This window comes from Rhincodon typus, chromosome 13 (genome assembly GCF_021869965.1).
Source record: "Rhincodon typus isolate 14 chromosome 13, sRhiTyp1.1, whole genome shotgun sequence".
Taxonomy (NCBI): domain Eukaryota; kingdom Metazoa; phylum Chordata; class Chondrichthyes; order Orectolobiformes; family Rhincodontidae; genus Rhincodon; species Rhincodon typus.
The window spans coordinates 31,500,254-31,520,773 of NC_063344.1; the positions used below are offsets into that span (position 1 = coordinate 31,500,254).

The following is a 20,520-nucleotide window of genomic DNA, read 5'->3' on the forward strand; positions in this document are numbered from 1 at the left end:
AGCCAAGAACACCCAGTGCCACCGATTTCAGTCTCATAATATCCTAACCCTGACCCTTACCCCATCTTTCCACCCCCCATGAAGCAACTCCAATCAGAAGGCAGTTTTGAACAAACCACGGTTTATTCAACACTCGGGGCGGCCATTTTAAAGTAGCCCGTCCATCATTCGGCCTTTTTGAGTAATACACGAGCTGCTGATTCGCCGCCTGGAACACTGATCAGCTCTGATTGGCTAGTCCACCCGACGATTGGGTCGTTCCTGGCCCGAGGTGGCGATTGGTCACAGGGAGGGCCCCACCTCCTACGCGTGAACCCAGGACACGATTGGTTAGCCTCTGTGGGCGGGGCTAGGTTCTGGAATTTCCGATTGGTGAGAACGCATCACGTGGGTATGATGTCAGTCAAAGCGGTGACGTGCCGGGTGGCTTTCTCTTTTGCTGCGCAGCTCGCGGGGGGAACAGAGACACGTGGGATCGCTCCGTCCGCTCGAGCAGACAAGATGGTGAAACTCGCTAAGGTGAGAGAGCTATATTGTCGGCCTCTGTATGCAATCTACCCGGCTCTTTGTCGCCTTCGGCTGTAGACTCCCTGATCTGACGGCGGCGAATCGGGGCCCGAGTGAGACTTCCAGCGGGTCCCTGAGAGCTGGCAAGATCGAGGCCCCTGGACCGCGTGTTGGTCTCGGCCTACACTAACCCCCCCCCCCCCCCCCTCTCCACCTCCTTCCCCAGCACGCTCACTCGGTCGTGTCTACGCTCATGGCGCTGGCTGGAGGGGCTTCAGGCGATTCCTGCCCTTCTCCGCCCGAACTTATCTTTTTCCCCACGGACTTCGTGTTTGTTTTCAGCCGCTCCCTTCGCCCGGGCCATCCGAGCTCTGGGCTCATCCACTCTTATCTCCCGATTGGGGTCTGTGATAGTGCGTGGGGCTGGCACTCCAGGGTTCCTGTTCACCCTCCACTCGCCTGCTACATCGCGCGTGTGTGAGACCCACTCTATTACCGACGTTCTTGTCTTAAATTTTTATTTTGCCGTTTTAATTCAATTTCTATCGTCCACCTCCACATCCCTTCCCCCCCCCAAAAAAAAAAGGTTGCGCCCGGGAAACACGTCCGCCTTTTTCAGGCAAGTCCACGTTTTGGGAAACACGTGTATGACTTGAACCTGCATGTTGACCATTTTCAGGCGTTCTCCTGGTTGCTTTTGGTCGCTTGGAGCTTGTTTCTCCATTGCTACTGAGCCATTCCTACATTTGAGTTCAAAACATTGCAGATTTTAAAAGAAACTCGCCTAACTGTGGTCGATCATTGTTCAGGGATTTTGTAGGCATGCAAGCAAGAAAATCATTATTTAGACCCTTTTATTTAGATTATGCCCAGAGCACTTTAGGGGCAGTGAAATGCTTTTGAAGTGTAATTGCTGTTAAGTAAAACACCACTGACTGTTGTGAGTAATGAAAACAAAATGATAAGCTCTAGTGTAATGCTTGAGCAGTAAATAGGTTTTTAAAACAGCATTTTAAACCTGTGTCAAATTGCTTGCTCTGATCCAAAAGAACTGGCTGGTGCTGGGAGTCTTAAGTAAAAGATGGATGCTGGAAATCCTCGGGTCTAAAAGCATCTGTGGAGAGAAGAACCTAATATTTCATGCCACAGGCCTCATTTGAATTCTCTTGATTTTTAGTCATAGTTTAGTTGCTTTCGCATGAAAGTGGGAGCTCAGTAACTTCCCTAGTGTAATTGCATATTTGATGTAAATATTATGGGCCATTTGATTTTTCGGGGTAGAATTTATACCCTCTATAGCACATGGAAAATCTAATTGGTTTTATTCTTCAGGCAGGTAACAAGCAAGGAAAACCTAAAAAGGCTGCCCCTCCACCACCCCCTGAAGAGTTTGAAGAGTCCACTTCTGAGGAGGAAAGTGAAGAGGAGGTAATTATTCCATTTCAGTCAAAAATCACAGTGTATTAAGCCCGTCAAGTCTCCAAGTGGATGGTTCACCTAAAGCTGTTCTTTTATGTCTCCCTGAAACCTTGCACACAAAAAAGCCCAATTCTAATATGAGGAATCATCAATTAAACCTCCCTTGGGGTGCACTGTGGCAATATACTTGAGACTTTTAATCTGTTCATGATGGAAACAGTTTCTATCTATTCTGCCTCATGATTTTTGAATGCCTTTTTCAAATCTCAATTTTTTCTCCAAGGTAGAGTCCCAACGTTCGTGACTAAGGTTTCTCGTACCTGTTACTGCATTTGTGAACGTTTTCTTCAGTTTCTCCAATACCTTCACATCTTTAAGTAGGGCATCCAGAATTGAATGCAGTATTCTAGCAAAAGTTGCACTACTGCCTTGCAATATTTCACTGTAGCCTGAGTACTCCATGACCCATTTAATTAAGCCTACACTATTGTACACTTCGTTAACTGCTCTCTGTTGTGGATCCTCAGTGACTTGTATCTATATGCACCCAGTTCCCTCTGCTCCTTTAGACCTGTCCTGTTTGTTTTCTACCACATTCTTCCAACTAACATAAATTACTTCACGTCTCTTGACGCTGAACTTTTCAGCTAAAAGACTGTTCTTTTTACTGACAAAAAACCGTGTCGTTTTGAAGTTCTGTACTTTCCTTTGTTGCAATGCTTCCAAATTAGTTGTTATACAGTGATGATTTGCAAAAGTAATGTATCAAACTGATTCTTTGGGATACTGATTTTCTTGAATATAGAATGAGGGTTACCAAATTTTGCTATTTGTCCCCGTTATATTATTTCTGACCAGATTTTTGGTATTGTTGAATGTATTAATAAATGTAATAATCTCATTACATTTTAAATGATGTTGATTTAGGAACTGCCAGCACCACCACCTATTAAGAAGGTTGCTAAGACCCCACAGTCTTCCAACAAAAAAAAATGGTAAAGCTGTAAAGAAAGAGAGTAGCGAGGAAGAGGAGGTGGAGGAGGAAGATAATGATGAAGAGGAGGATGATGATTCTGGTAGGTACTCAAAAGCTGCACTATTTGTCATCTAATCTTGCCATCTTTAGCGCAGTAAAATGTTCCATGATACTTTAGCTGGGTTATCGTTCAAAGGTTGACAATGAGTCTTCCTATAAAATTATAGGAACCATCCCAATCGTCCACTCTAACTTCACCTCTAACTCCACTCACTAGCTACAGGTCAGAGTTGTGGCTGTGTGTACCCCAGGGATACCAATTATGTCTATTTCTTTGTGGGTTACATGGGACATTACTTGTTCTGGTGGTACTTGGGTGTCTCCCTCCTACAAATCTTTCTCCAGTGCAGGTAGTTCTCTTATAACGCGATAGTTGCATTCTTGCATGACCTCACGCTATAGAAAATCGCTAAACCTGTACAGTAGAGAGTTAGTGTTATCCAAACTGTCCATTATTCATCAATCACGTTACAGCCAATTCGTGTTAACAAAACACACGTTATAGCAGAACTACCTGTACATTGATGACATGATTGTTGCTCCTTCCCCCTCCCAACTAAAATTGAAAAAGTTTATCAATTTTGTTCCTAAATTCCATCCTGCGCTCACCTTCACCTGGTGAATGTCTGACTCCTCCATTACCTTCCAGGACATCTGTTTCCATGTGTGCCATAAGCTGGTTATTTATGTTCATTATGAAGGTATCAACTTGTACAGATACCTTGACTGTACATCTTTGCACTCCGCTTCCTGTAAGTACCCCATTCCATTCTCCCAGTTCCTTTGTCTCTGCATCTGTTCTGATGATGCCACCTTTTATGGGGAGCACAGAGTCTTTTTCCTCAGCCTAGGATTCCCTCCCTTGACAGGGACCTCAGCCATACCTGATTCATTTTCCCCTTTCTTCCATCCCACAACAATGGAATGGGGCCCCTGGTCCTCACTTGTCACCCCACCAATCTCTCTATCTAAAGATTTATAAACTGCCATTGCTAACACCACTAAACACGTGCTTCTTGAAGGGTCTCAACCCGAAACGTCAACTTTCCTGCTTCTCTGATGCTGCCTGGCCTGCTGTGTTACTCCAGCTCCACACTGTTACCACGTGCAACTTTTTACGTTTCTTGTTGGCAACCTACCATCTCATCTTATAATGTCAAGTAGATAGCCATCTGTAAATAATGATGTAGTACCTGAATGTTTTTGTTTTAGCAGAAGAATCTGAAGAAGAGAAACCTGCTCCTAAGCGTGCGGCAGTAATGACTAAAAAAGCAAAGGAAGAGTCAGATGAAGATGATGATGACGAGGATGAGGATGGTAAAGAGAATTTTATTGTATAGTCATGCCTGCTTGAAGCTTATTTATTTGGGTTAATTTAACTAGCTAACTGTTGAATTAAAAACCAAAAGAACTGCGGATGCTGTAAATCAGGAACAAAAACAAAGTTGCTGGAAAAGCTCAGGAAGTCTGGCAGCATCTGTGGAGGAGAAAACAGAGATAACAGAGTTATCTCATTTAACGTGAGATTAGATTGGCATAGTGGTTGGCACAGACGTGGGCCAAAGGACCTGTTCCTGTGCTGTACTGTTCTTTGTGGGTGTGTGAATCCTACTCTGTAGGGCAAGTTTATTGCAGTAGAACTTTAGGCCAAAACAGTGATAAGATATTTGGGTTTGAAGCAGTTACAGAAAGGGACCAAGGAAAATCAAAATGAAAATCTAAAAGGAAAGAAGGCAAATTTCATTTCTTTTGAACAAAGATAAAGAGTATCCAAAGCTATCTTGGAAGACAAAGGACAGAAGTTGAATTAAAACAAAGCAGGTTGGAGAGAAAGTACATTCGAAAATGTAATCGAAACCAGACGGAATATCGTGTGCATATAATAATTGGGAGGAAAAAGGAAAGACAGATTGATCAGGTAGTATAAAAAGGACCACTTTTTTTTTTAAGTTTAAAATTTGAAAGAAGGTTTTGAAGAATAGTGAAACTGGTTAGAGTGGTGGTGGCAATGGGAGGAGGGGCTGAAAGATTGCATTGAAGCATGGGATATGAGTAAAATATTGAATGCGTACTTTGGATCTGTCTTCAATGATGAAGTACACTAGAAGTGTAAGTATTGGTTAGACTACTTTGTTCAGTATTTGGACATCCAGGTGGCATACATCCTAACCCCTGAGCAGCTTAATTGACAGTGGAATAAATTGTAGCAACAATATTTCACAGACATTCAATATATCTCACGGACTTAATTGGAGGAAGCACATATCTGTAAGGGGTTTCTTGTTGACTTGGGTATGTAATTGGCTAAGGGGCAGAAGGCAGAAACTTGTGGGAAACAGATGAACTGTAGAGAATTATGCACTGGAATTCCATGAGGTCCATATTTGAAGAGTTGGTTTTCTTGCTTGTGACCTGGAGTTGAGTGTAGGAGTAGTTCAGATGATTCAAAGCTTTGGTGATCTTGCAAGTTGTGAACAAGACATGCACAGACTTGAAGGGTCGATAAAGATAGGTGTCATTCGATGCTTTACACTTATTTGCAATGTACTTGGGTGTAAGAGAGGTCTGAGTTGAAGTTGGTTGTGTTGACAAAACATGTAGATTATTTGCCTTTGCAAATAACAACTGATTGGAAATGCCAGTAACCTAAGCAGAAACAGCACAGCACCAGTTACACATCAGCTGGATATTTTGTATACTTCTGGGTAAGACCTGTTAACAAGGCTGCTTTTGATGTATACCAGGGGTGAGGAAGTTCATATATGTAGAGACTTTGGGAAAAGCTGCTGTTGTTAGGAGCTTTTTAATGTAATTATTCAAATTTGGGAATTCCTTTGGCAAACCAGTGATGGAAGTAAAACAATTGGCTAAAGATCAAGAAGAATGAGAAGTTACTTTGCAGGGTAACACGCCACAAGTGAGGTGGAATCGGATTCCGCAACAATTTTTAAATGGACGTACCCGAATACTGTTGGTTTGCAGGAAAGGTTTGTTTGTTTGAATACAGAGAACAGTTTCTTTAAAGGTGGTATTTCAGCACTCACTGTGGTTGAATAGCTTGGTACCCTATTTACATTTTTATGTAATCATCGGTGGTCTGGTTCTTTAAAGTTTCCAGCTGTGGTCACTTTTGAATGCCTTCACCCTACTTTTCAGTATTTGAATTTTTTTTAAACATCTTTTAATTCAAAGAATCTGAGGAAGAAGAGGCTATGGATACAGCACCACCATCCAAGGCAAAAAAAGCTGGCATGGTGAAAGTTCAGGATGAGGATGAGGACGATGACGATGAGGACGATGACGATGACGAAGAGGACGAGGACGATGACGAAGAGGATGAGGACGATGATGATGAGGAAGAAGTTGGTAAGTTTAAATATCATGTTGCAAAATACGCAATTCCAAATGTGAATTCAGAGTTTTAGTCCAGATCATTAGTCTGATATTTCCTAAAGACTGACACTGGTACAAATCTGACACAAGCCCCAATTGTAGCTATTGTAACAAGATCAGCCAGATGGACCTCATAGAATATGAATTCCCTGATTGGTGTTGTTAGCCTGGTCCAATCACGGAGTCCTGGCTGTCAGATTATGTTCACACAATTGGCGCTGAGGAAGCTGGACCAGTGTCAAGTCCTGTGCATGTGTAAATAAAGGGTGACTTGGTGAAGGGATACCAGCCTCTGGAGGTATTTCACCAATGTTGAAAGAAACTAGAACTAGTTTATCTGTGTGATGGTCTGGAATATTCTAAGTGTGTTTGGCCGCTGTGTCAGAAATTTTTACAGGTGTTGAGTATTTGTATATTGTAAATGTAATTTATGAGATGATGTTCACAAAATTCATAATAAAACCGGAAGAACTGCAGATGCTGTACAAAAGCAAAGTTGCTAGAAAAGCTCAGCAGGTTGGGCAGCATTTGTGAAGAAAAAATTCAGAGTTAACCGGACCCAAAACGGTCTGTTCTGAGGAATGGTCACTGGACCCGAAACGTTAACTCTGATTTTTTTCTTCACAGGTGCTGCCAGACCTGCTGAGCTTTTCCAGCAAGTTTGTTTTTGTTCACAAAATTCATCCCTCTTTGAGCTTCTTTTTGGCTAAAACAAGCATGTAAAAGAGTCATACACATCAGAATGTTTGATGTTCAATGTCCGCTAAAGTCTCTGCACCCATGCAAGTAGTAACTCGTTTTCATATTCCTGTTATTTGGTCAATCCATCTTTCTGCCTATGGGATGTGGAATAAAGTACATTTTGGTTTTGATGTAAGTCGATTTAGATCTATTCATTAGATTGGAATACACTTAATACATATTCATCTGGGCAACTCCAGACTGAATTAGCACATTAGATAAGAATGTTGTTTGTCTACAGTGAGGTTGTGGTATTTATATTTGATACCTAGGAATTGATCATAGAAGCATGCTTTGATTCTAAATTCAACCCATGGAACTTTGTTGCAGATTAGGGATAATCGAGTATTTTTGATCATCCAATTAGCAGAATGTAAAACCCACATCTGGTTCTACAGGCAGTAGAGCATAAAGTTCAATTTATCGTTAGTTCATTTTATAGCTGCTTTCACTGAACTGGCCTTTTGGATAACTTGAGAAATGTCTGCCCATTTTTATTTTAGTAAATAGCTGGCAGTGTGGATGTTTGCAAGGCATGCCAGTCTGTATGGCCTAAATACAGATTAGAAGTCCTTTCCTTAGTACAGGATTGAACATCTATGAAATGTTTATTCAATAAGAAGGGCAAAATGTAAAACTAACTTCATTAATAGGGCAGTGTATTATCTTGAATCAATGAGTTGATTGAATTTTTTCAGAGATTGCTGTAACAACAAAAGCTGGAAAGAGAAAGAAAGTGGAACAGAAGTCAGTGACTCCAGCTAAGAAGCAAAAATCTGACAGTGATGGTGAGTACGGGGAAAAATCCATTAGACAAAAGATTTTCTAAACTAAGAATATTCGTTTTAGTTATTTGTAAAATGGACACCAATCCAAATCAGACTTTGGAGCTGGTGACCAAGAATGTGAGAGATGGTAGAGTTGAAGGTTAATTATGTGAAGGGAACAGCCATAGAGAAGGTTGCAGTTGTTTTAGAACACTTGAAACCAATATGAAAAGCTGGAAATACTCAACATGTGTAGCAACATCTGTGGCAAGACAGAACAGCTAATATTTCAGCTGTGAGATCAGAGAATATCCCATTGTTCCACTAGTTAGTGTCCTTTGTCTGAATTCCTGGTGATATTTCGAGTATCCATTCAAAGGAGACCATCTTCTTTAGAAAGATCATGAGTTCAGGTCCCACTGTGGCAACTCAGCTTTTCCTCATAAGATAGGTTGTAAGGTTTTGACAACTTGTTTAAAAACCTGAACAGCCTTAAATTATCTTCAGTAATTATTGGGGACCCCAAGGCCAGAATTTTTAAATGAACCATAAAGGAAATTGCCTTGTGTCTGGTAGAATGGATAACTTCCACAATAAACAATGTTCAAATTCATGTGTTAACATTAAAGTCAAGATTTAGAATAGAGCTTATCTGAATTGTTATAGTGCATTTCTTTTTTATCCTGAATATGTACATGCAGATGCTTGCACCAATCTTTTATCCCCTTAGTATGAACACTTATTAAACTTTTGTAGAAGTAATATTCATGTCAATAAATTCCGATATGAAAAGATTGGTGGTTACAGGTTGATGATTCCACGTCATAAAACGACACGTTCATCCTAAAAATCAAGCTAAAATCTCTGACTTGCCTTCAATGCAAGGATAGTAAGAATTGATGACACCTAAGCAACCCCTAAATTCTTTGAAAAAATAAAGCTTAATTTTGGGTCAAAATAAGATATCGACTGCAGAGATTCTTGCTCTGCTTTAGAAAAGTTGCACTTTGGCAGAAGCAGTTTTAACTGGAGCACAGAAGAGGCAAATAATTTGCAGCCCTACAGTGCTGCTGGTCAAATTTATTATTTAATCTCCGCTAAGGGAATTTTGTAATGTCATTCTGGAGTTTCTCACAGTTCATTTTGCTTGCTTAGATTTGAAACAGTCACTAACTGCTAACTTCCAAGTATGCATCAGCAGAAAGCCTGAAAGTATGGTATCTTCAGGAATTACATTGCTTCATATTACTGATTTTTTTTTCTATTTGCACAGAGGATGATCATCAAAAGGGACTTAATACTGAAGAGTATGATGTTTTTTTGTTCTGATGTGCCAGTAGCATGCATTATGATATATCAAAGGCTCAAAATTATGTACATTGACTTTTCCTTTCTGCTTCACTTCAAAGAATCGTTCTCACTGTTTGTTGGAAACTTAAACTCTGAAAAGAACTTTGAAGAACTAAAGAAAGCCCTGAATGGTTTCTTCACCAAAAAGAAACTGTCAGTTACAGACGTCCGAATTGGATCCACCAGGTAAATGGTCAATTATCAGTGTGCTGTAACAGCTACTTTTCAGGAACATGCATCAAGCCTGGTCATGGCTGATTGTTTACCATAGAAATAAATTCACTACATACTGTACACCTGGTTTCAAAGGATGACTGGCCACCATAGTTTCCTACTAAAGATTAAATTTGAGTCTTTTGACTTGTAGATAATCTGACTGAATTCGTGGAGATTTTGTTTTCAAACTCTGGTCTTAACAATCTTGAGTGGATATGGCAATGTATGATGAACTTTATTTTTGAGTAGTTATATTTGATCTGTTAGATTTGTGTTCATGTTTATGTGCAGTTACATTTTTCAGTATGTGTATGTCATAATGTAGGAAGTTTGGCTACGTAGACTTTGAAACCAAAGAACAACTGGAAAAGGCATTGGAATTCAATGGAAACAAAGTGCTAGGACTGGCAGTCAAACTTGACAAAGCACGCAGTAAAGAAAGCAATGCAGATAGCAAAAGAGGTATGAATAAGCTGGCTTTTATTGTGATGTTTTCACTTGTCAACTTATACTTCTGGTCAGTTTGAATATATTCGAGTGGCCATTGCTTGATGTATGCAACATTTACTTGATTGTGCATTAGACGGGTAAGTTTGATTCACTGGGGTGGCTGGAGTATTGAAAACATTCTGGTGCAGTAAAGACAGTGTTGGGTTATCTTTGACATAATACTAATAATCCTATTGTCAAGGTTGTCTTTGATTGTTATTTCCACCACAATAAAGAGGAAAAGAATTGTACACCCATTTTTTGCCAGAGTATTTATGTAATGGTGATTTGGTCCCTTCAGTCATTAGTTTCTTCATCCGATTCCATAAACATAAAACCAATGAGATTGTTTTGTTACAGAAAGGGACTGCAGGACGTTGTTTGTCAAAAACCTCCCTTTCAAAATAACACAAGATGGCCTCAAAGAGATTTTTGATGATGCAATTGATATTAGAATTCCTGTTTCTCGAGATGGTTCAGGAACACGAGGGTATGTTTGAAATTTTATTATTGATGGCTGTACATTCGAAAGATGGTGTCTAAACAATAGATTGACTGTCTCCCTTCTTGAATTCAGCATTGCATACATTGAATTTGAAAGTGAAGCAGCTGCAAATTCAGCATTGGAACAGAAACAAGGCACAGATGTTGATGGCAGGGCCATTGTTATTGATTTCACTGGGGACAAGAGTATGTTAAATACGAAGGCTGGACAAACACAACCAAGTAAGAATTTTAATTTTGATTGCTAAACATGAACTTCACTTAGAAAAATCAAAATACAAGTAGTGACTCATGCCTGCAGATTTTTTTGAAAGCTGGATGTGATGAATGTTAGTCTGAAACCCATGATGAACCTTTTTTGCACAATTCCTCTAGATAGTCAAGTACTGATCCAGCTGTGGTTTTAAAAAACTGCATTGAAAACCGAGGAGTTAATACTGACATAGTTTCATTTCCTTTCAGATTCTGATACACTTATTGTAAATAACTTGGCATATTCTGCAACAGAAGATACCCTTCAGAATATTTTTGCAAAAGCATTATCAATCAAAATTCCAGAAAAGAATGGCCGACCAATAGGGTAAGATTAATACAATATCTGAAGCAGTCAGAATCCTGAAAGCTTCCCATGGTTCTGTAATGTGCCGTGAAGGCTGTAGGTGGCCTTTCTTACGAAGCCAGTACTTGAAGTTGGTTTTAAAGTTTTTGCAATATTGAATTTTGATCATTGTTGGATAACAATATTGAGGTAAAGATAAGTGACATTCCCAGCTTGGAGATCTTTTCACGAAAGGTTGATTTTTTAATTTTTTTTTTCTATTATTCTTATTTATTTTCTGCAATATTTTTTCCAGGATTGCATTTGTTAAATTTGAATCTATTGAGGATGCTAAAGAAGCTCTCGAGAATCATAGCAATACAGAAATAGAGGGGAGAACTGTGAGATTGGATTTCAGCAACCAAGGGCACAGGAGTGGGGATGGTAAAGTGCACAAGATTTATTTGTCCCATTGCAGTTTTTAAATTTCTCACTAATTTACATTACATTTACATTATGCACAACCATGCTTATTTGCTGACCATGTCAACTTTAAGGTCCTAGCAAGACATTGTTTGTTCGTGGCCTTTCTGATGAGACGACTGAAGAAACTTTGAAAGAAGCCTTTGAGGGAGCTGAGAGTGCTAGAATTGCAATGGACAGGGAATCTGGACGATCAAAAGGGTATGTAAACTTAATTATCCCTTCCATGCCTTCTCATTGAGCTCCTCACTGTCTAATTTGTGACAGTGCATGGATTCGCAAGAGAAGAATAGTAAACCACAGGCTGCTCCATTTTGAAAGAGTGGTGGCTAGTCTGTCACACTTAATGTAAAATCTGATTTTGCACAGGTTGTAATGAGATTTATTCACGGGTTGAATTTATTATGGATTAATTTTTCTTTCCTGGAGGAAATTTGTGCGGTAGATTTATTTTTAAACGTCATGCTTTATTGCTTTGTTTTAGTTTTGGCTTTGTGGACTTCCCGTCCGAAGAAGATGCAAAATTAGCTAAGGATGCGATGGAAGATGGAGAAATTGATGGATGCAAAATTATGCTTGACTTTGCTCGACCAAAGGGTGACAGCCAACGAGGTGGTCGAGGTGGCGGCTTTGGAAGAGGTCGAGGAGGTCGTGGCAGATTTGGTGGCAGAGGTCGTGGTGGCCGAGGCGGTGGTCGGGGTGGATTTGGAGGTATGGAGCTAGAGACATCAATCGCCTCAACCTCTCCACCCCTCTCACCCACTCCAATCTCTCCCCCACAGAACGTGCAGCCCTCCGCTCCAATCCCAACCTCACCATTAAACCCGCGGACAAAGGAGGCACAGTTGTAGTATGGCGCACTGACCTCTACATTGCCAAGGCCAGGCGCCAACTCTCGACACTTCCTCCTACCGCCCCCTTGATCATGACCCCACCCCCGACCACCAAACCATCATCTCCCAAACCATCCACAACCTCATCACCTCAGGTGACCTCCCACCCACTGCCTCCAACCTCATTGTTCACCAACCCCACACCGCCCGCTTCTATCTCCTTCCCAAAATCCACAAACCTGACTGCCCCGGTCGACCCATTGTCTCTGTCTCTGTCTCTGCCTGCTCCTGCCCCATAGAACTTATCTCCACCTATCTTGACTCCATTTTCTCCCCCTTGGTCCAGGAACTCCCTACCTACGTCCGTGACACCACCCATGCCCTCCACCACCTCCAAAACTTCCAATTCCCCGGTCCCCAACACCTCATCTTTACCATGGACGTCCAGTCCCTATACACCTGCATTCCCCATGCAGGTGGCCTAAAGGCCTTCTGCTTCTTCCTGACCCACAGGCCCGACCAGTCCCCCTCCACTGACGCCCTCATCCGCTTAGCCTCACCCTCAACAACTTCTCTTTCAATTCCTCCCACTTCATACAGACAAAGGGGGTGGCCATGGGTACCCGCATGGGCTCAAGCTATGCCTGCCTCTTTGTAGGTTACGTGGAACAATCCCTCTTCCGTAGCTACACTGGCCCTAAACCCCACCTCTTTCTCCGTTACATTGATGACTGTATTGGTGCCGCCTCGTGCTCCCACAAGGAGCTCGAACAGTTCAACCACTTCACCAATACCTTCCACCCCAACCTTAAGTTCACCTGGACCATCTCTGATACCTCTCCTTCCTGGACCTCTCTGTTTCCGTCTCTGGCAACCACCTGGAAACCGATATCCATTTCAAGCCCACCGACTCCCACAGCTACCTAGAATACACCTCCTCCCACCCACCTTCCTGCAAAAATGCCATCCCCTATTCCCAACTCCTTCACCTCCACCGCATCTGCTCCCAGGATGAGGCATTCCCCTCCCGAACATCTCAGATGTCCTCGTTTTTCAAGAACTGCAACTCCCCCCGCTGAGTGGTCGAGAACGCCTTCGACCGTGTCTCCCACATTTCCCGCAACTCATCCCTCACACCCCCTCCCCGCAATAACAACCAAAACAGAATTCCCCTCGTCCTCACGTACCACCCCACCAACCTCCGGATCCAACGCATCATCCTCCGACACTTCCACCATCTGCAATCCGACCCCACCACCAAAGACATTTTTCCCTCCCCACCCTTATTTGCTTTCCAGAGGGACCACTCTCTCCATGACTCCCTTGTCCGCTCCACACTCCCCTCCAGCCCCACCACACCTGGCACTTTTCCCTGCAACCGCAGGAAGTGCTACACCTGCCCCTAAACCTCACCCCCATCCCAGGCCCCAAGAAGACTTTCCACATCAAGCAGGTGTTCACCTGCACATCTGCTAATGTGGTGTACTGTATCCGCTGTTCCCATTGTGGCCTCCTCTACATCGGGGAAACCAAGCGGAGGCTTAGGCACCGCTTTGCAGAACACCTACGCTTGGTTCGCACTAAACAACTGCACTTCCCAGTCAACTCCCCCTCCCATTCCTCAGATGACATGTCTATCCTGGGCCTCCTGCAATGCCACAATGATGCCACCCGAAAGTTGCAGGAACAGCACCTCATATTTCGCTTGGGAACCCTGCAGCCCAATGGTATCAATGTGGACTTCACAAGCTTCAAAATCTCCCCTCCGCCTACCGCGTCCCAAAACCAGCCCTGACCCGTCCTTCCTCCCACCTCAAGCCGCACCCCCACCTCCTACCTACTAGCCTCATCCTGCTCCCTTGACTTGTCCTCCCTAACTCCCCACCTACACTCCCCTTTACTGGCTCCATCCCCGCCTCTTTGACCTGTCTGTCTCCTCTCTACCTATCTTCTCCTCTATCCATCTTCTATCCGCCTCCTCCTCTCCCTATTTATTTCAGAGCCCCCTTCCCCTCCCCTATTTCTGAAGAAGGGTCTAGGCCCGAAACGTCAGCTTTCCTGCTCCTCTGATGCTGCTTGGCCTGCTGTGTTCATCCAGCTCTGCACCTTGTTATCTCGTGGAGCTAGAGGGGTTGTGATTTGTTTGGATATCACCATAAAAGCTTGCAATCTTGAGAAATTCATCCTTGGAGACCTGAGTGACTCTTGCTTTTGGGTGAAAGCAACTGACAGTACAGTTATGCATCATAAGGCAATTCTGTGTATACTTGATTGCAGTTAGCTGGGTCACTTTTTATTAATTCCAATGCCTTGGTGCAGCAGTAAATTTTCATTTATATTTGAGTGTGGAATATCGTCGTGGCATATCAGTAGTTTGGTAGCCCTGCTCATCTGAATACAGACCAGTAATACTGAGGCCATCTGTAGTGGTGTACCTGTTCACTCAGTGTAGCTGGCCTTTTCTGCACTTTGTAGCTCAGCATTTTACTGAAACACCAAATATATACTAGTTAACCACCTTAAGCCTGTTTCGGGGAGCTACTTTTTATTTGGTTATTCTGTTTTGGTTTGCTTATTTTCAGATTGAACCTAAATTTAAACTTTCTTTCGTAGGATTCAGAGGTGGAAAGAATACTCCCCAAGGAAAGAAAATCAAATTTGATTAGAGGCCAATAAGACTGCTTTACCTCCTTGTGTTCAGACAGAGCCTCTGATTGCCTCACAGTTGGACATTCCACGATTCTGCATGGACTGACTGGCTGTGCAAATTGGAGTGGTGGGAGCTCCTTAAGTTTCTGAATGGACTTACAACTAAGTAAAGACAGAAATTGTTGGTATACCTTTGTGGATTTTGTCAAATTTAAGTTTCCTGTTTTACCGATGTGTAAATGTATTGCTCCCTATGATTTTTTAGTTACAATGTAAATGCAAAAATATGTTTTAGAATGTTGTGCTTGACATACTGTCTACTGGATTAAACGGACCTTATTTCACATTTTGGATATTTAATAGTGCGCATTAAACTGGTTAGTAAACTTCAGAATATTGCAGCACTTGGTAAAATACCTTACAAGAAGCACCACTGAAGGTTCCCACTGGATTTTCATCTTGAATTAATGAGTAACATTACTGTTGGTGATGTAGACTTTCCTTTGCAAATTAAATTTTAGACATTGTCCTGCGGTTGGATGTGCAAGCTGGGCTATTTCTCCTCTACCTCCTCATGCTGAGTACAGTGTCCAGCTGGGTTCAGCTAATGGATATAAACTATGAATTAATTTTAGAGTTTTCTCAGCTTGTTTCATAGTTGCTTATTTTGCATTGCATAGTAAATAATTTGGTATAACCCCGGTATTTGTTTCTTTTGACAAAACTAGCATGCAAGAAAAATACCAACACTTTTTTAAAATTTGAACTGAGCTGTTAAAATGTGGCGAGTTCCTGGACCACAAGTTAATTGAGTTGAAATTCAAGTTAAGCAGTAAACGTAATTTAATTATTGAGATAAAATATGGATTATTTTTCATACCACTGAATCTCCACTCATGGCTGTATGCATAATTAGCGCTGCTATATGGATCAGTTGATAAGACTTGTTCAAATATGTAAAAACAAATTACTGCAGATGCTGGAAATCCGAAATAAAAACAGAAAATAGGCTATGAACAAGTCTTAGCGAACTTAGAAACATTGACTATTCCTCTCCCCAGATAGCGCCAAGCCTGGTTTTCTCCAGCATGTTTGTATTTGATCATGTTTTTATGGGCTGTGTTGATGGCTATTTTATAAACAAAGTAACCCAATCATATCATCACCTGGTTAGTTTTTATGATGTGTATTTTGTGATAAATTATGTAAATTCCTGAGCACTTCCATCCCATTTGAGATGCTGAATTCCACAAATTAGGTCAGACCTGACTACAGTGATGCCTAACATTTAAAGTTTAACCTAAGACAACTGCTCCACAATATTGAGTTATTTTGGACTCTTCTAAATCAGGCGACTGCTATTTGACGGTTCACTGCAGTAGGTTTTTTTTCAAATCAGATTTAAATTTTTGACCACAAAGCTTATGCTGTGGACATCCCTGACTTGTAACCAAGAACGGCCGTTCTTGCTGTTTAGTTTCTGATGGAGTTATACTTACTTCAGAAGAATTTGTACATACCCTATTTAAAGGGTGACTTCTATTTGGGACTGAACATTGTAACAGCTTGAATTGTCCAATAAATTCTAGTACTTGTCTCGTGTCTGCATTTTAGGATTGTAGATTGGAAGTGCTTTAGCAAGGGTCAACTGTACATATAAGATTTTTTAGTTGTCTTAATTTTTACAAAGTATCCAAGGTGCAACATTGTAGAAAATATATTTCTGAAAAGTGGAATAAATGGACATGTAATTCTGTTTCCCTGTTCGATGTGCATTAGTCTTTTGTAAGCTGTGGAAGAAACCCTCAATGGGTTTGTCAGTTTCAGACTAATGTTGTAATATTGATTGTCATGCCTTGGGTACAATATCAAAAATTCTATGTACTGTTTGACTTTTCTGTACCAAACAAGCCCTCCCCAAATAATTATAGGTGCTTCCTTCAAATCTATTTATTTTTAACAGTAAATGGATTGCGGCTTCCATTAACAGAAAATGCATTGCTATTTCTACGAAATCTATTGACTGGGTGACTTATTTACTTCAAAGGTCTGTTGATTGGAATTGCCAAGTGTTGCCCAAGTTGAACACCACCTATATTGCTTTCAAACTGAAGGTGCTTTGTTAAAATCTGCCGAGGAGGGTGGGACAGAGCAGTTAAAGCGTGTCGAATTCACAGTGAAGTTTGTAATGATCCAGTTCAATTACAGATAAGGACCAAAGGGAAATTGGTCTGATTGCTATACACGTGCCCACCTGGAGAACAGTGTCAGAATGTATCTCAAGGCACAAACAACTTACTTACTGTTTGACAAGTGTGAGGTTGAGTGGAGTCTTTGAAGCAGTGTTACAGGATAGTTGATTTAGGTGACTCAGTGGGAGCAAGAATTGATCAAAGTAAATCAGACTTGGAAATTAATATTTGTAGCTCAACCACTGACTGCTACAAACAAGCATGGTAAGTGAACTTTCTGAAATTTAACTGCCTACGTTTTGTTTCATCCTGAATTTTCCCCAGCCTGAAGCACTTTTATTCTCGATCCTCAATCCTAGCCTGTTAACACACATTCTCCATTTATTTTTGGTCCAATCTACACTAGTTGATAATTGATTCTTGTCTCTGCAATATACTCGTTTCAGTTTGTTTTCTTTCGCCTATTCCTAGATCAGTGTGGTCAGTTTTGAGTTATTTAATCCCAAATTTATTTCTCCATCTTCTAAAGGCCATAATATTAGTCCTCCCAACTGGATGTTAGTCTAAGTTCTGAATTGAGCATACACAATGACAGTGATACGGGATGATGTTAAGAATAGGCAATTGTTAGTAGCATATAGAAACAGGAGCTTTCCACTCCTTGTTCGATTTTAGATTGAGCCAGTCTCAAATTGGCCTAGCAAGCCACTGAGTTTTAATTGTTGAAGTGGTATGATTGTGTTGCAGGAATGAGCATTGAGCTTGCAATTAGCCCCCAAATATGACATATTGGGAGTGCATTTTTAATGTAGATAGGTGGCATTTGGGTGATTTAATGCTTAAAATTAAGTGGATGGATATGATTAATAAGGACAACTGGAAAGAAGTTCTGGGAGTTTTTAGGTTCATACTTTAAGAAACTGATTAACCTGCCTTTTTTTTTTAAAAAACTGCCATGATCGAATCTGTTTCCACAACTGTTGGCTAGTATATTTCCAGATTTTACCCACTTAGTATTTTAAAAAAATATATCTGTCACTACTCAGTTGTCATTTGCTGCCTCCTATGCTCGTCCCTGCTGCCAGTTGGAGTGGTTTTTCTCAATCTTCTTTGCCAAGAATTGCCATAGCTTCTGCAGTCTGTCCCTTATACCTGAAGTTCCTCATACATGAAACCACTTTTTTTCCCTGTAGTCTGTTATACCTTCACGCCTTTAAGTCTGCATCAACCATAATACTTCCAAGTGAGGTTTAGCCAGTGTTTTATTCACAAGAACCATTTTGCTATTGTATTCCAGGCCCTGTATTTATAAAGGCCTGCATGTGTTTTTCATTTTCTAGTAGACCTGTGCTGTGACTTGTCAATGATTTGTATCCTTTATATTTCATGGCCTCCGTGTGTGTGTCAACAAATTATGTAATTTAACACAATTTAATTTGCTGTGTGTTCCCTTTCAAGTTTATCAATGTTACAATGATATTTGTAAGTTCTATAACATAAGACAGTGACTAGTCATTTGCTAGATCCAAGAACGTAATAGCCCTGATCCTGATCTATGGGGAGCTTCCCCTTAATTGCAGATAGACTGTTTGCTGATCTTAAATAAGTGTAAACTTTTTACTTAATGAATCCACAGACCAGTAGTTTTAATCGTGTGCCAGATTATCATTTCTAAAAACGTTTCCACTGCTGTGGTTAAGTTGATGGATCTGTTTCTAGACTTATCCATTTAAATAGTGTAAACACAAAACATTCCAAAATAATTGGTTATGTTACTGTAGAGAATGAGGAACTTGAATAGAACCAGAGACATTTAAAGGACTAAGTGATGAATCCCCTGGAACTGTTGGGGCTTTATCATATGCTTGAAGAGGTGGTTTTAGAGTTAGTATATTGCTTTGGAACGTAGCAATCATTAACCCATGAATACAAAGAAGGTGGAAGGGAAAGAAACAAACTGGGCTAATTTAGCTTAGCATCGGCAGTAGGCAAATGCTTGAATATTATTATGGATGAGGTAACAAACCACTTGTAGAAGCATAGCATTGAATGTCTACCTGGATTTATAAAAAGTAGTGTTTCAAAAATTAAGGTGTGGCTAGTAGTATGGTTACTGGGAAATCAGTGCCTTTTGGTACAAATGATTTTACACAAGATTGGAATTCATAGGATTAGGTGTAATTGTAAATTAAGGCTAGATTAATCAAAACAACAGTAGGAATAAACTGCACACTTGGTTTGGAAATTACCTGAGTACTACAAAGATTTTGTCTATTACAAGCTGTACTAAAGGTTACTTGCAGAGTAATACATCCAAGTTGGTGGAAAATTGGGAAAGTGAGAATGTAAAGAGATGCACCATATGATTGGGATAGATGGAATGCATTATGGAAAACTGAGAAGGATGAGGAAAAACCACTTCCCAGATAAGGTCTGAGATAGGAAAGTGCTTCCAGGAGCACTGTAAGCATAGACTTCTGAAAGCTGCCTTCGTAATGTGATAACTCCTCATTCTTCCTCTTTGGGTAACTTGTTCTGTTTGGCACAGCTCAGTTTTGCAGCCATGCTTCTGACTAAGAGTTGCACACCCTTTCATCCATGCGGTCAATCTTTGAAATCCAAAGAAAACATGTAAACTATAACTCTGACTTTGATTGTACTCTATGTCTGTGCTTGCCATGTTGAAGCCATTATTGAGCTAACATTTACAGTGCTGTGAAAAAGTGTGGTAAAGACCTGAATTTTTCAGATAAGATGCAATATTTTGGAAACTGCTATTCGGCCATTTTGAGAAGTGATTTTTAGCAAACTTGTAAAATGGTAGGTATGCCTTCATGTCATACTACGCCTGCACTACAGATGGCAGCCTTTATATGAAACAGTGGTGAGTCAAATGTTTTCTTTATCTTTTTACATTGAACTGCACAAACTGATTTGGGGAAGTGAAATTTAGTTGATTTGAGGTGAAGTATTATTCTAAATCCAAATCAAATTGTCATATCATTAAATGTGATTTAATTTTCTCTCCTTTGATGAGCTTCAATGTGTGAAATTTAAGACTTGAAAATTAATCAATAGGGAAAATTTGGAAAATCATCATTATCAACACTTGCTATGCAGGCCCATTGAAAAATTAACTACCGAGATAGGTTGAATATTGGCAGTTCCTGCAGCACTATATCACGGGAGACAGAGGTGGTGGAAAACATGGAAAAAGTATTGCTGGGGGTGGGATGGAGAAATGATGCATTGAGCCTAATTATTCTGGATTTACATAATTGTATGGTTTTCTGCAGGTGTAGTTTGAAAATACAATTGAACACACTGTTAACAGTACACAAATATGCACATGCATGGAGTAGTGGTTATAGAGCCAATATGACTTGTGTAAATATAATTTCTC

General features: G+C 40.7%; 1 protein-coding gene and 2 non-coding genes across 3 annotated transcripts; all 3 read left to right on the forward strand.

Moving 5' to 3' along the window:
• The first annotated feature begins 378 nt into the window (after nucleotides 1–378).
• LOC109913054 (nucleolin) lies at nucleotides 379–15,269 on the forward strand. The gene is given in 16 exon segments (XM_020512510.2): nucleotides 379–519; nucleotides 1,840–1,935; nucleotides 2,854–2,910; nucleotides 2,912–3,002; nucleotides 4,178–4,279; nucleotides 6,155–6,328; nucleotides 7,795–7,884; nucleotides 9,273–9,399; nucleotides 9,755–9,891; nucleotides 10,279–10,408; nucleotides 10,496–10,644; nucleotides 10,885–11,002; nucleotides 11,277–11,404; nucleotides 11,518–11,644; nucleotides 11,928–12,154; nucleotides 14,890–15,269. Coding segments are annotated over 16 exon segments (1,932 nt in total). The 5' UTR covers nucleotides 379–393; the 3' UTR covers nucleotides 14,943–15,269.
• LOC125484772 lies at nucleotides 9,130–9,197 on the forward strand. Its single transcript, XR_007263591.1, has one exon. It is a non-coding gene; the product is annotated as a small nucleolar RNA SNORD82 (small nucleolar RNA).
• Nucleotides 10,738–10,817, forward strand: LOC125484773. The gene has a single exon (XR_007263592.1). It is a non-coding gene; the product is annotated as a small nucleolar RNA SNORD20 (small nucleolar RNA).
• Nucleotides 15,270–20,520: the final 5,251 nt, after the last annotated feature.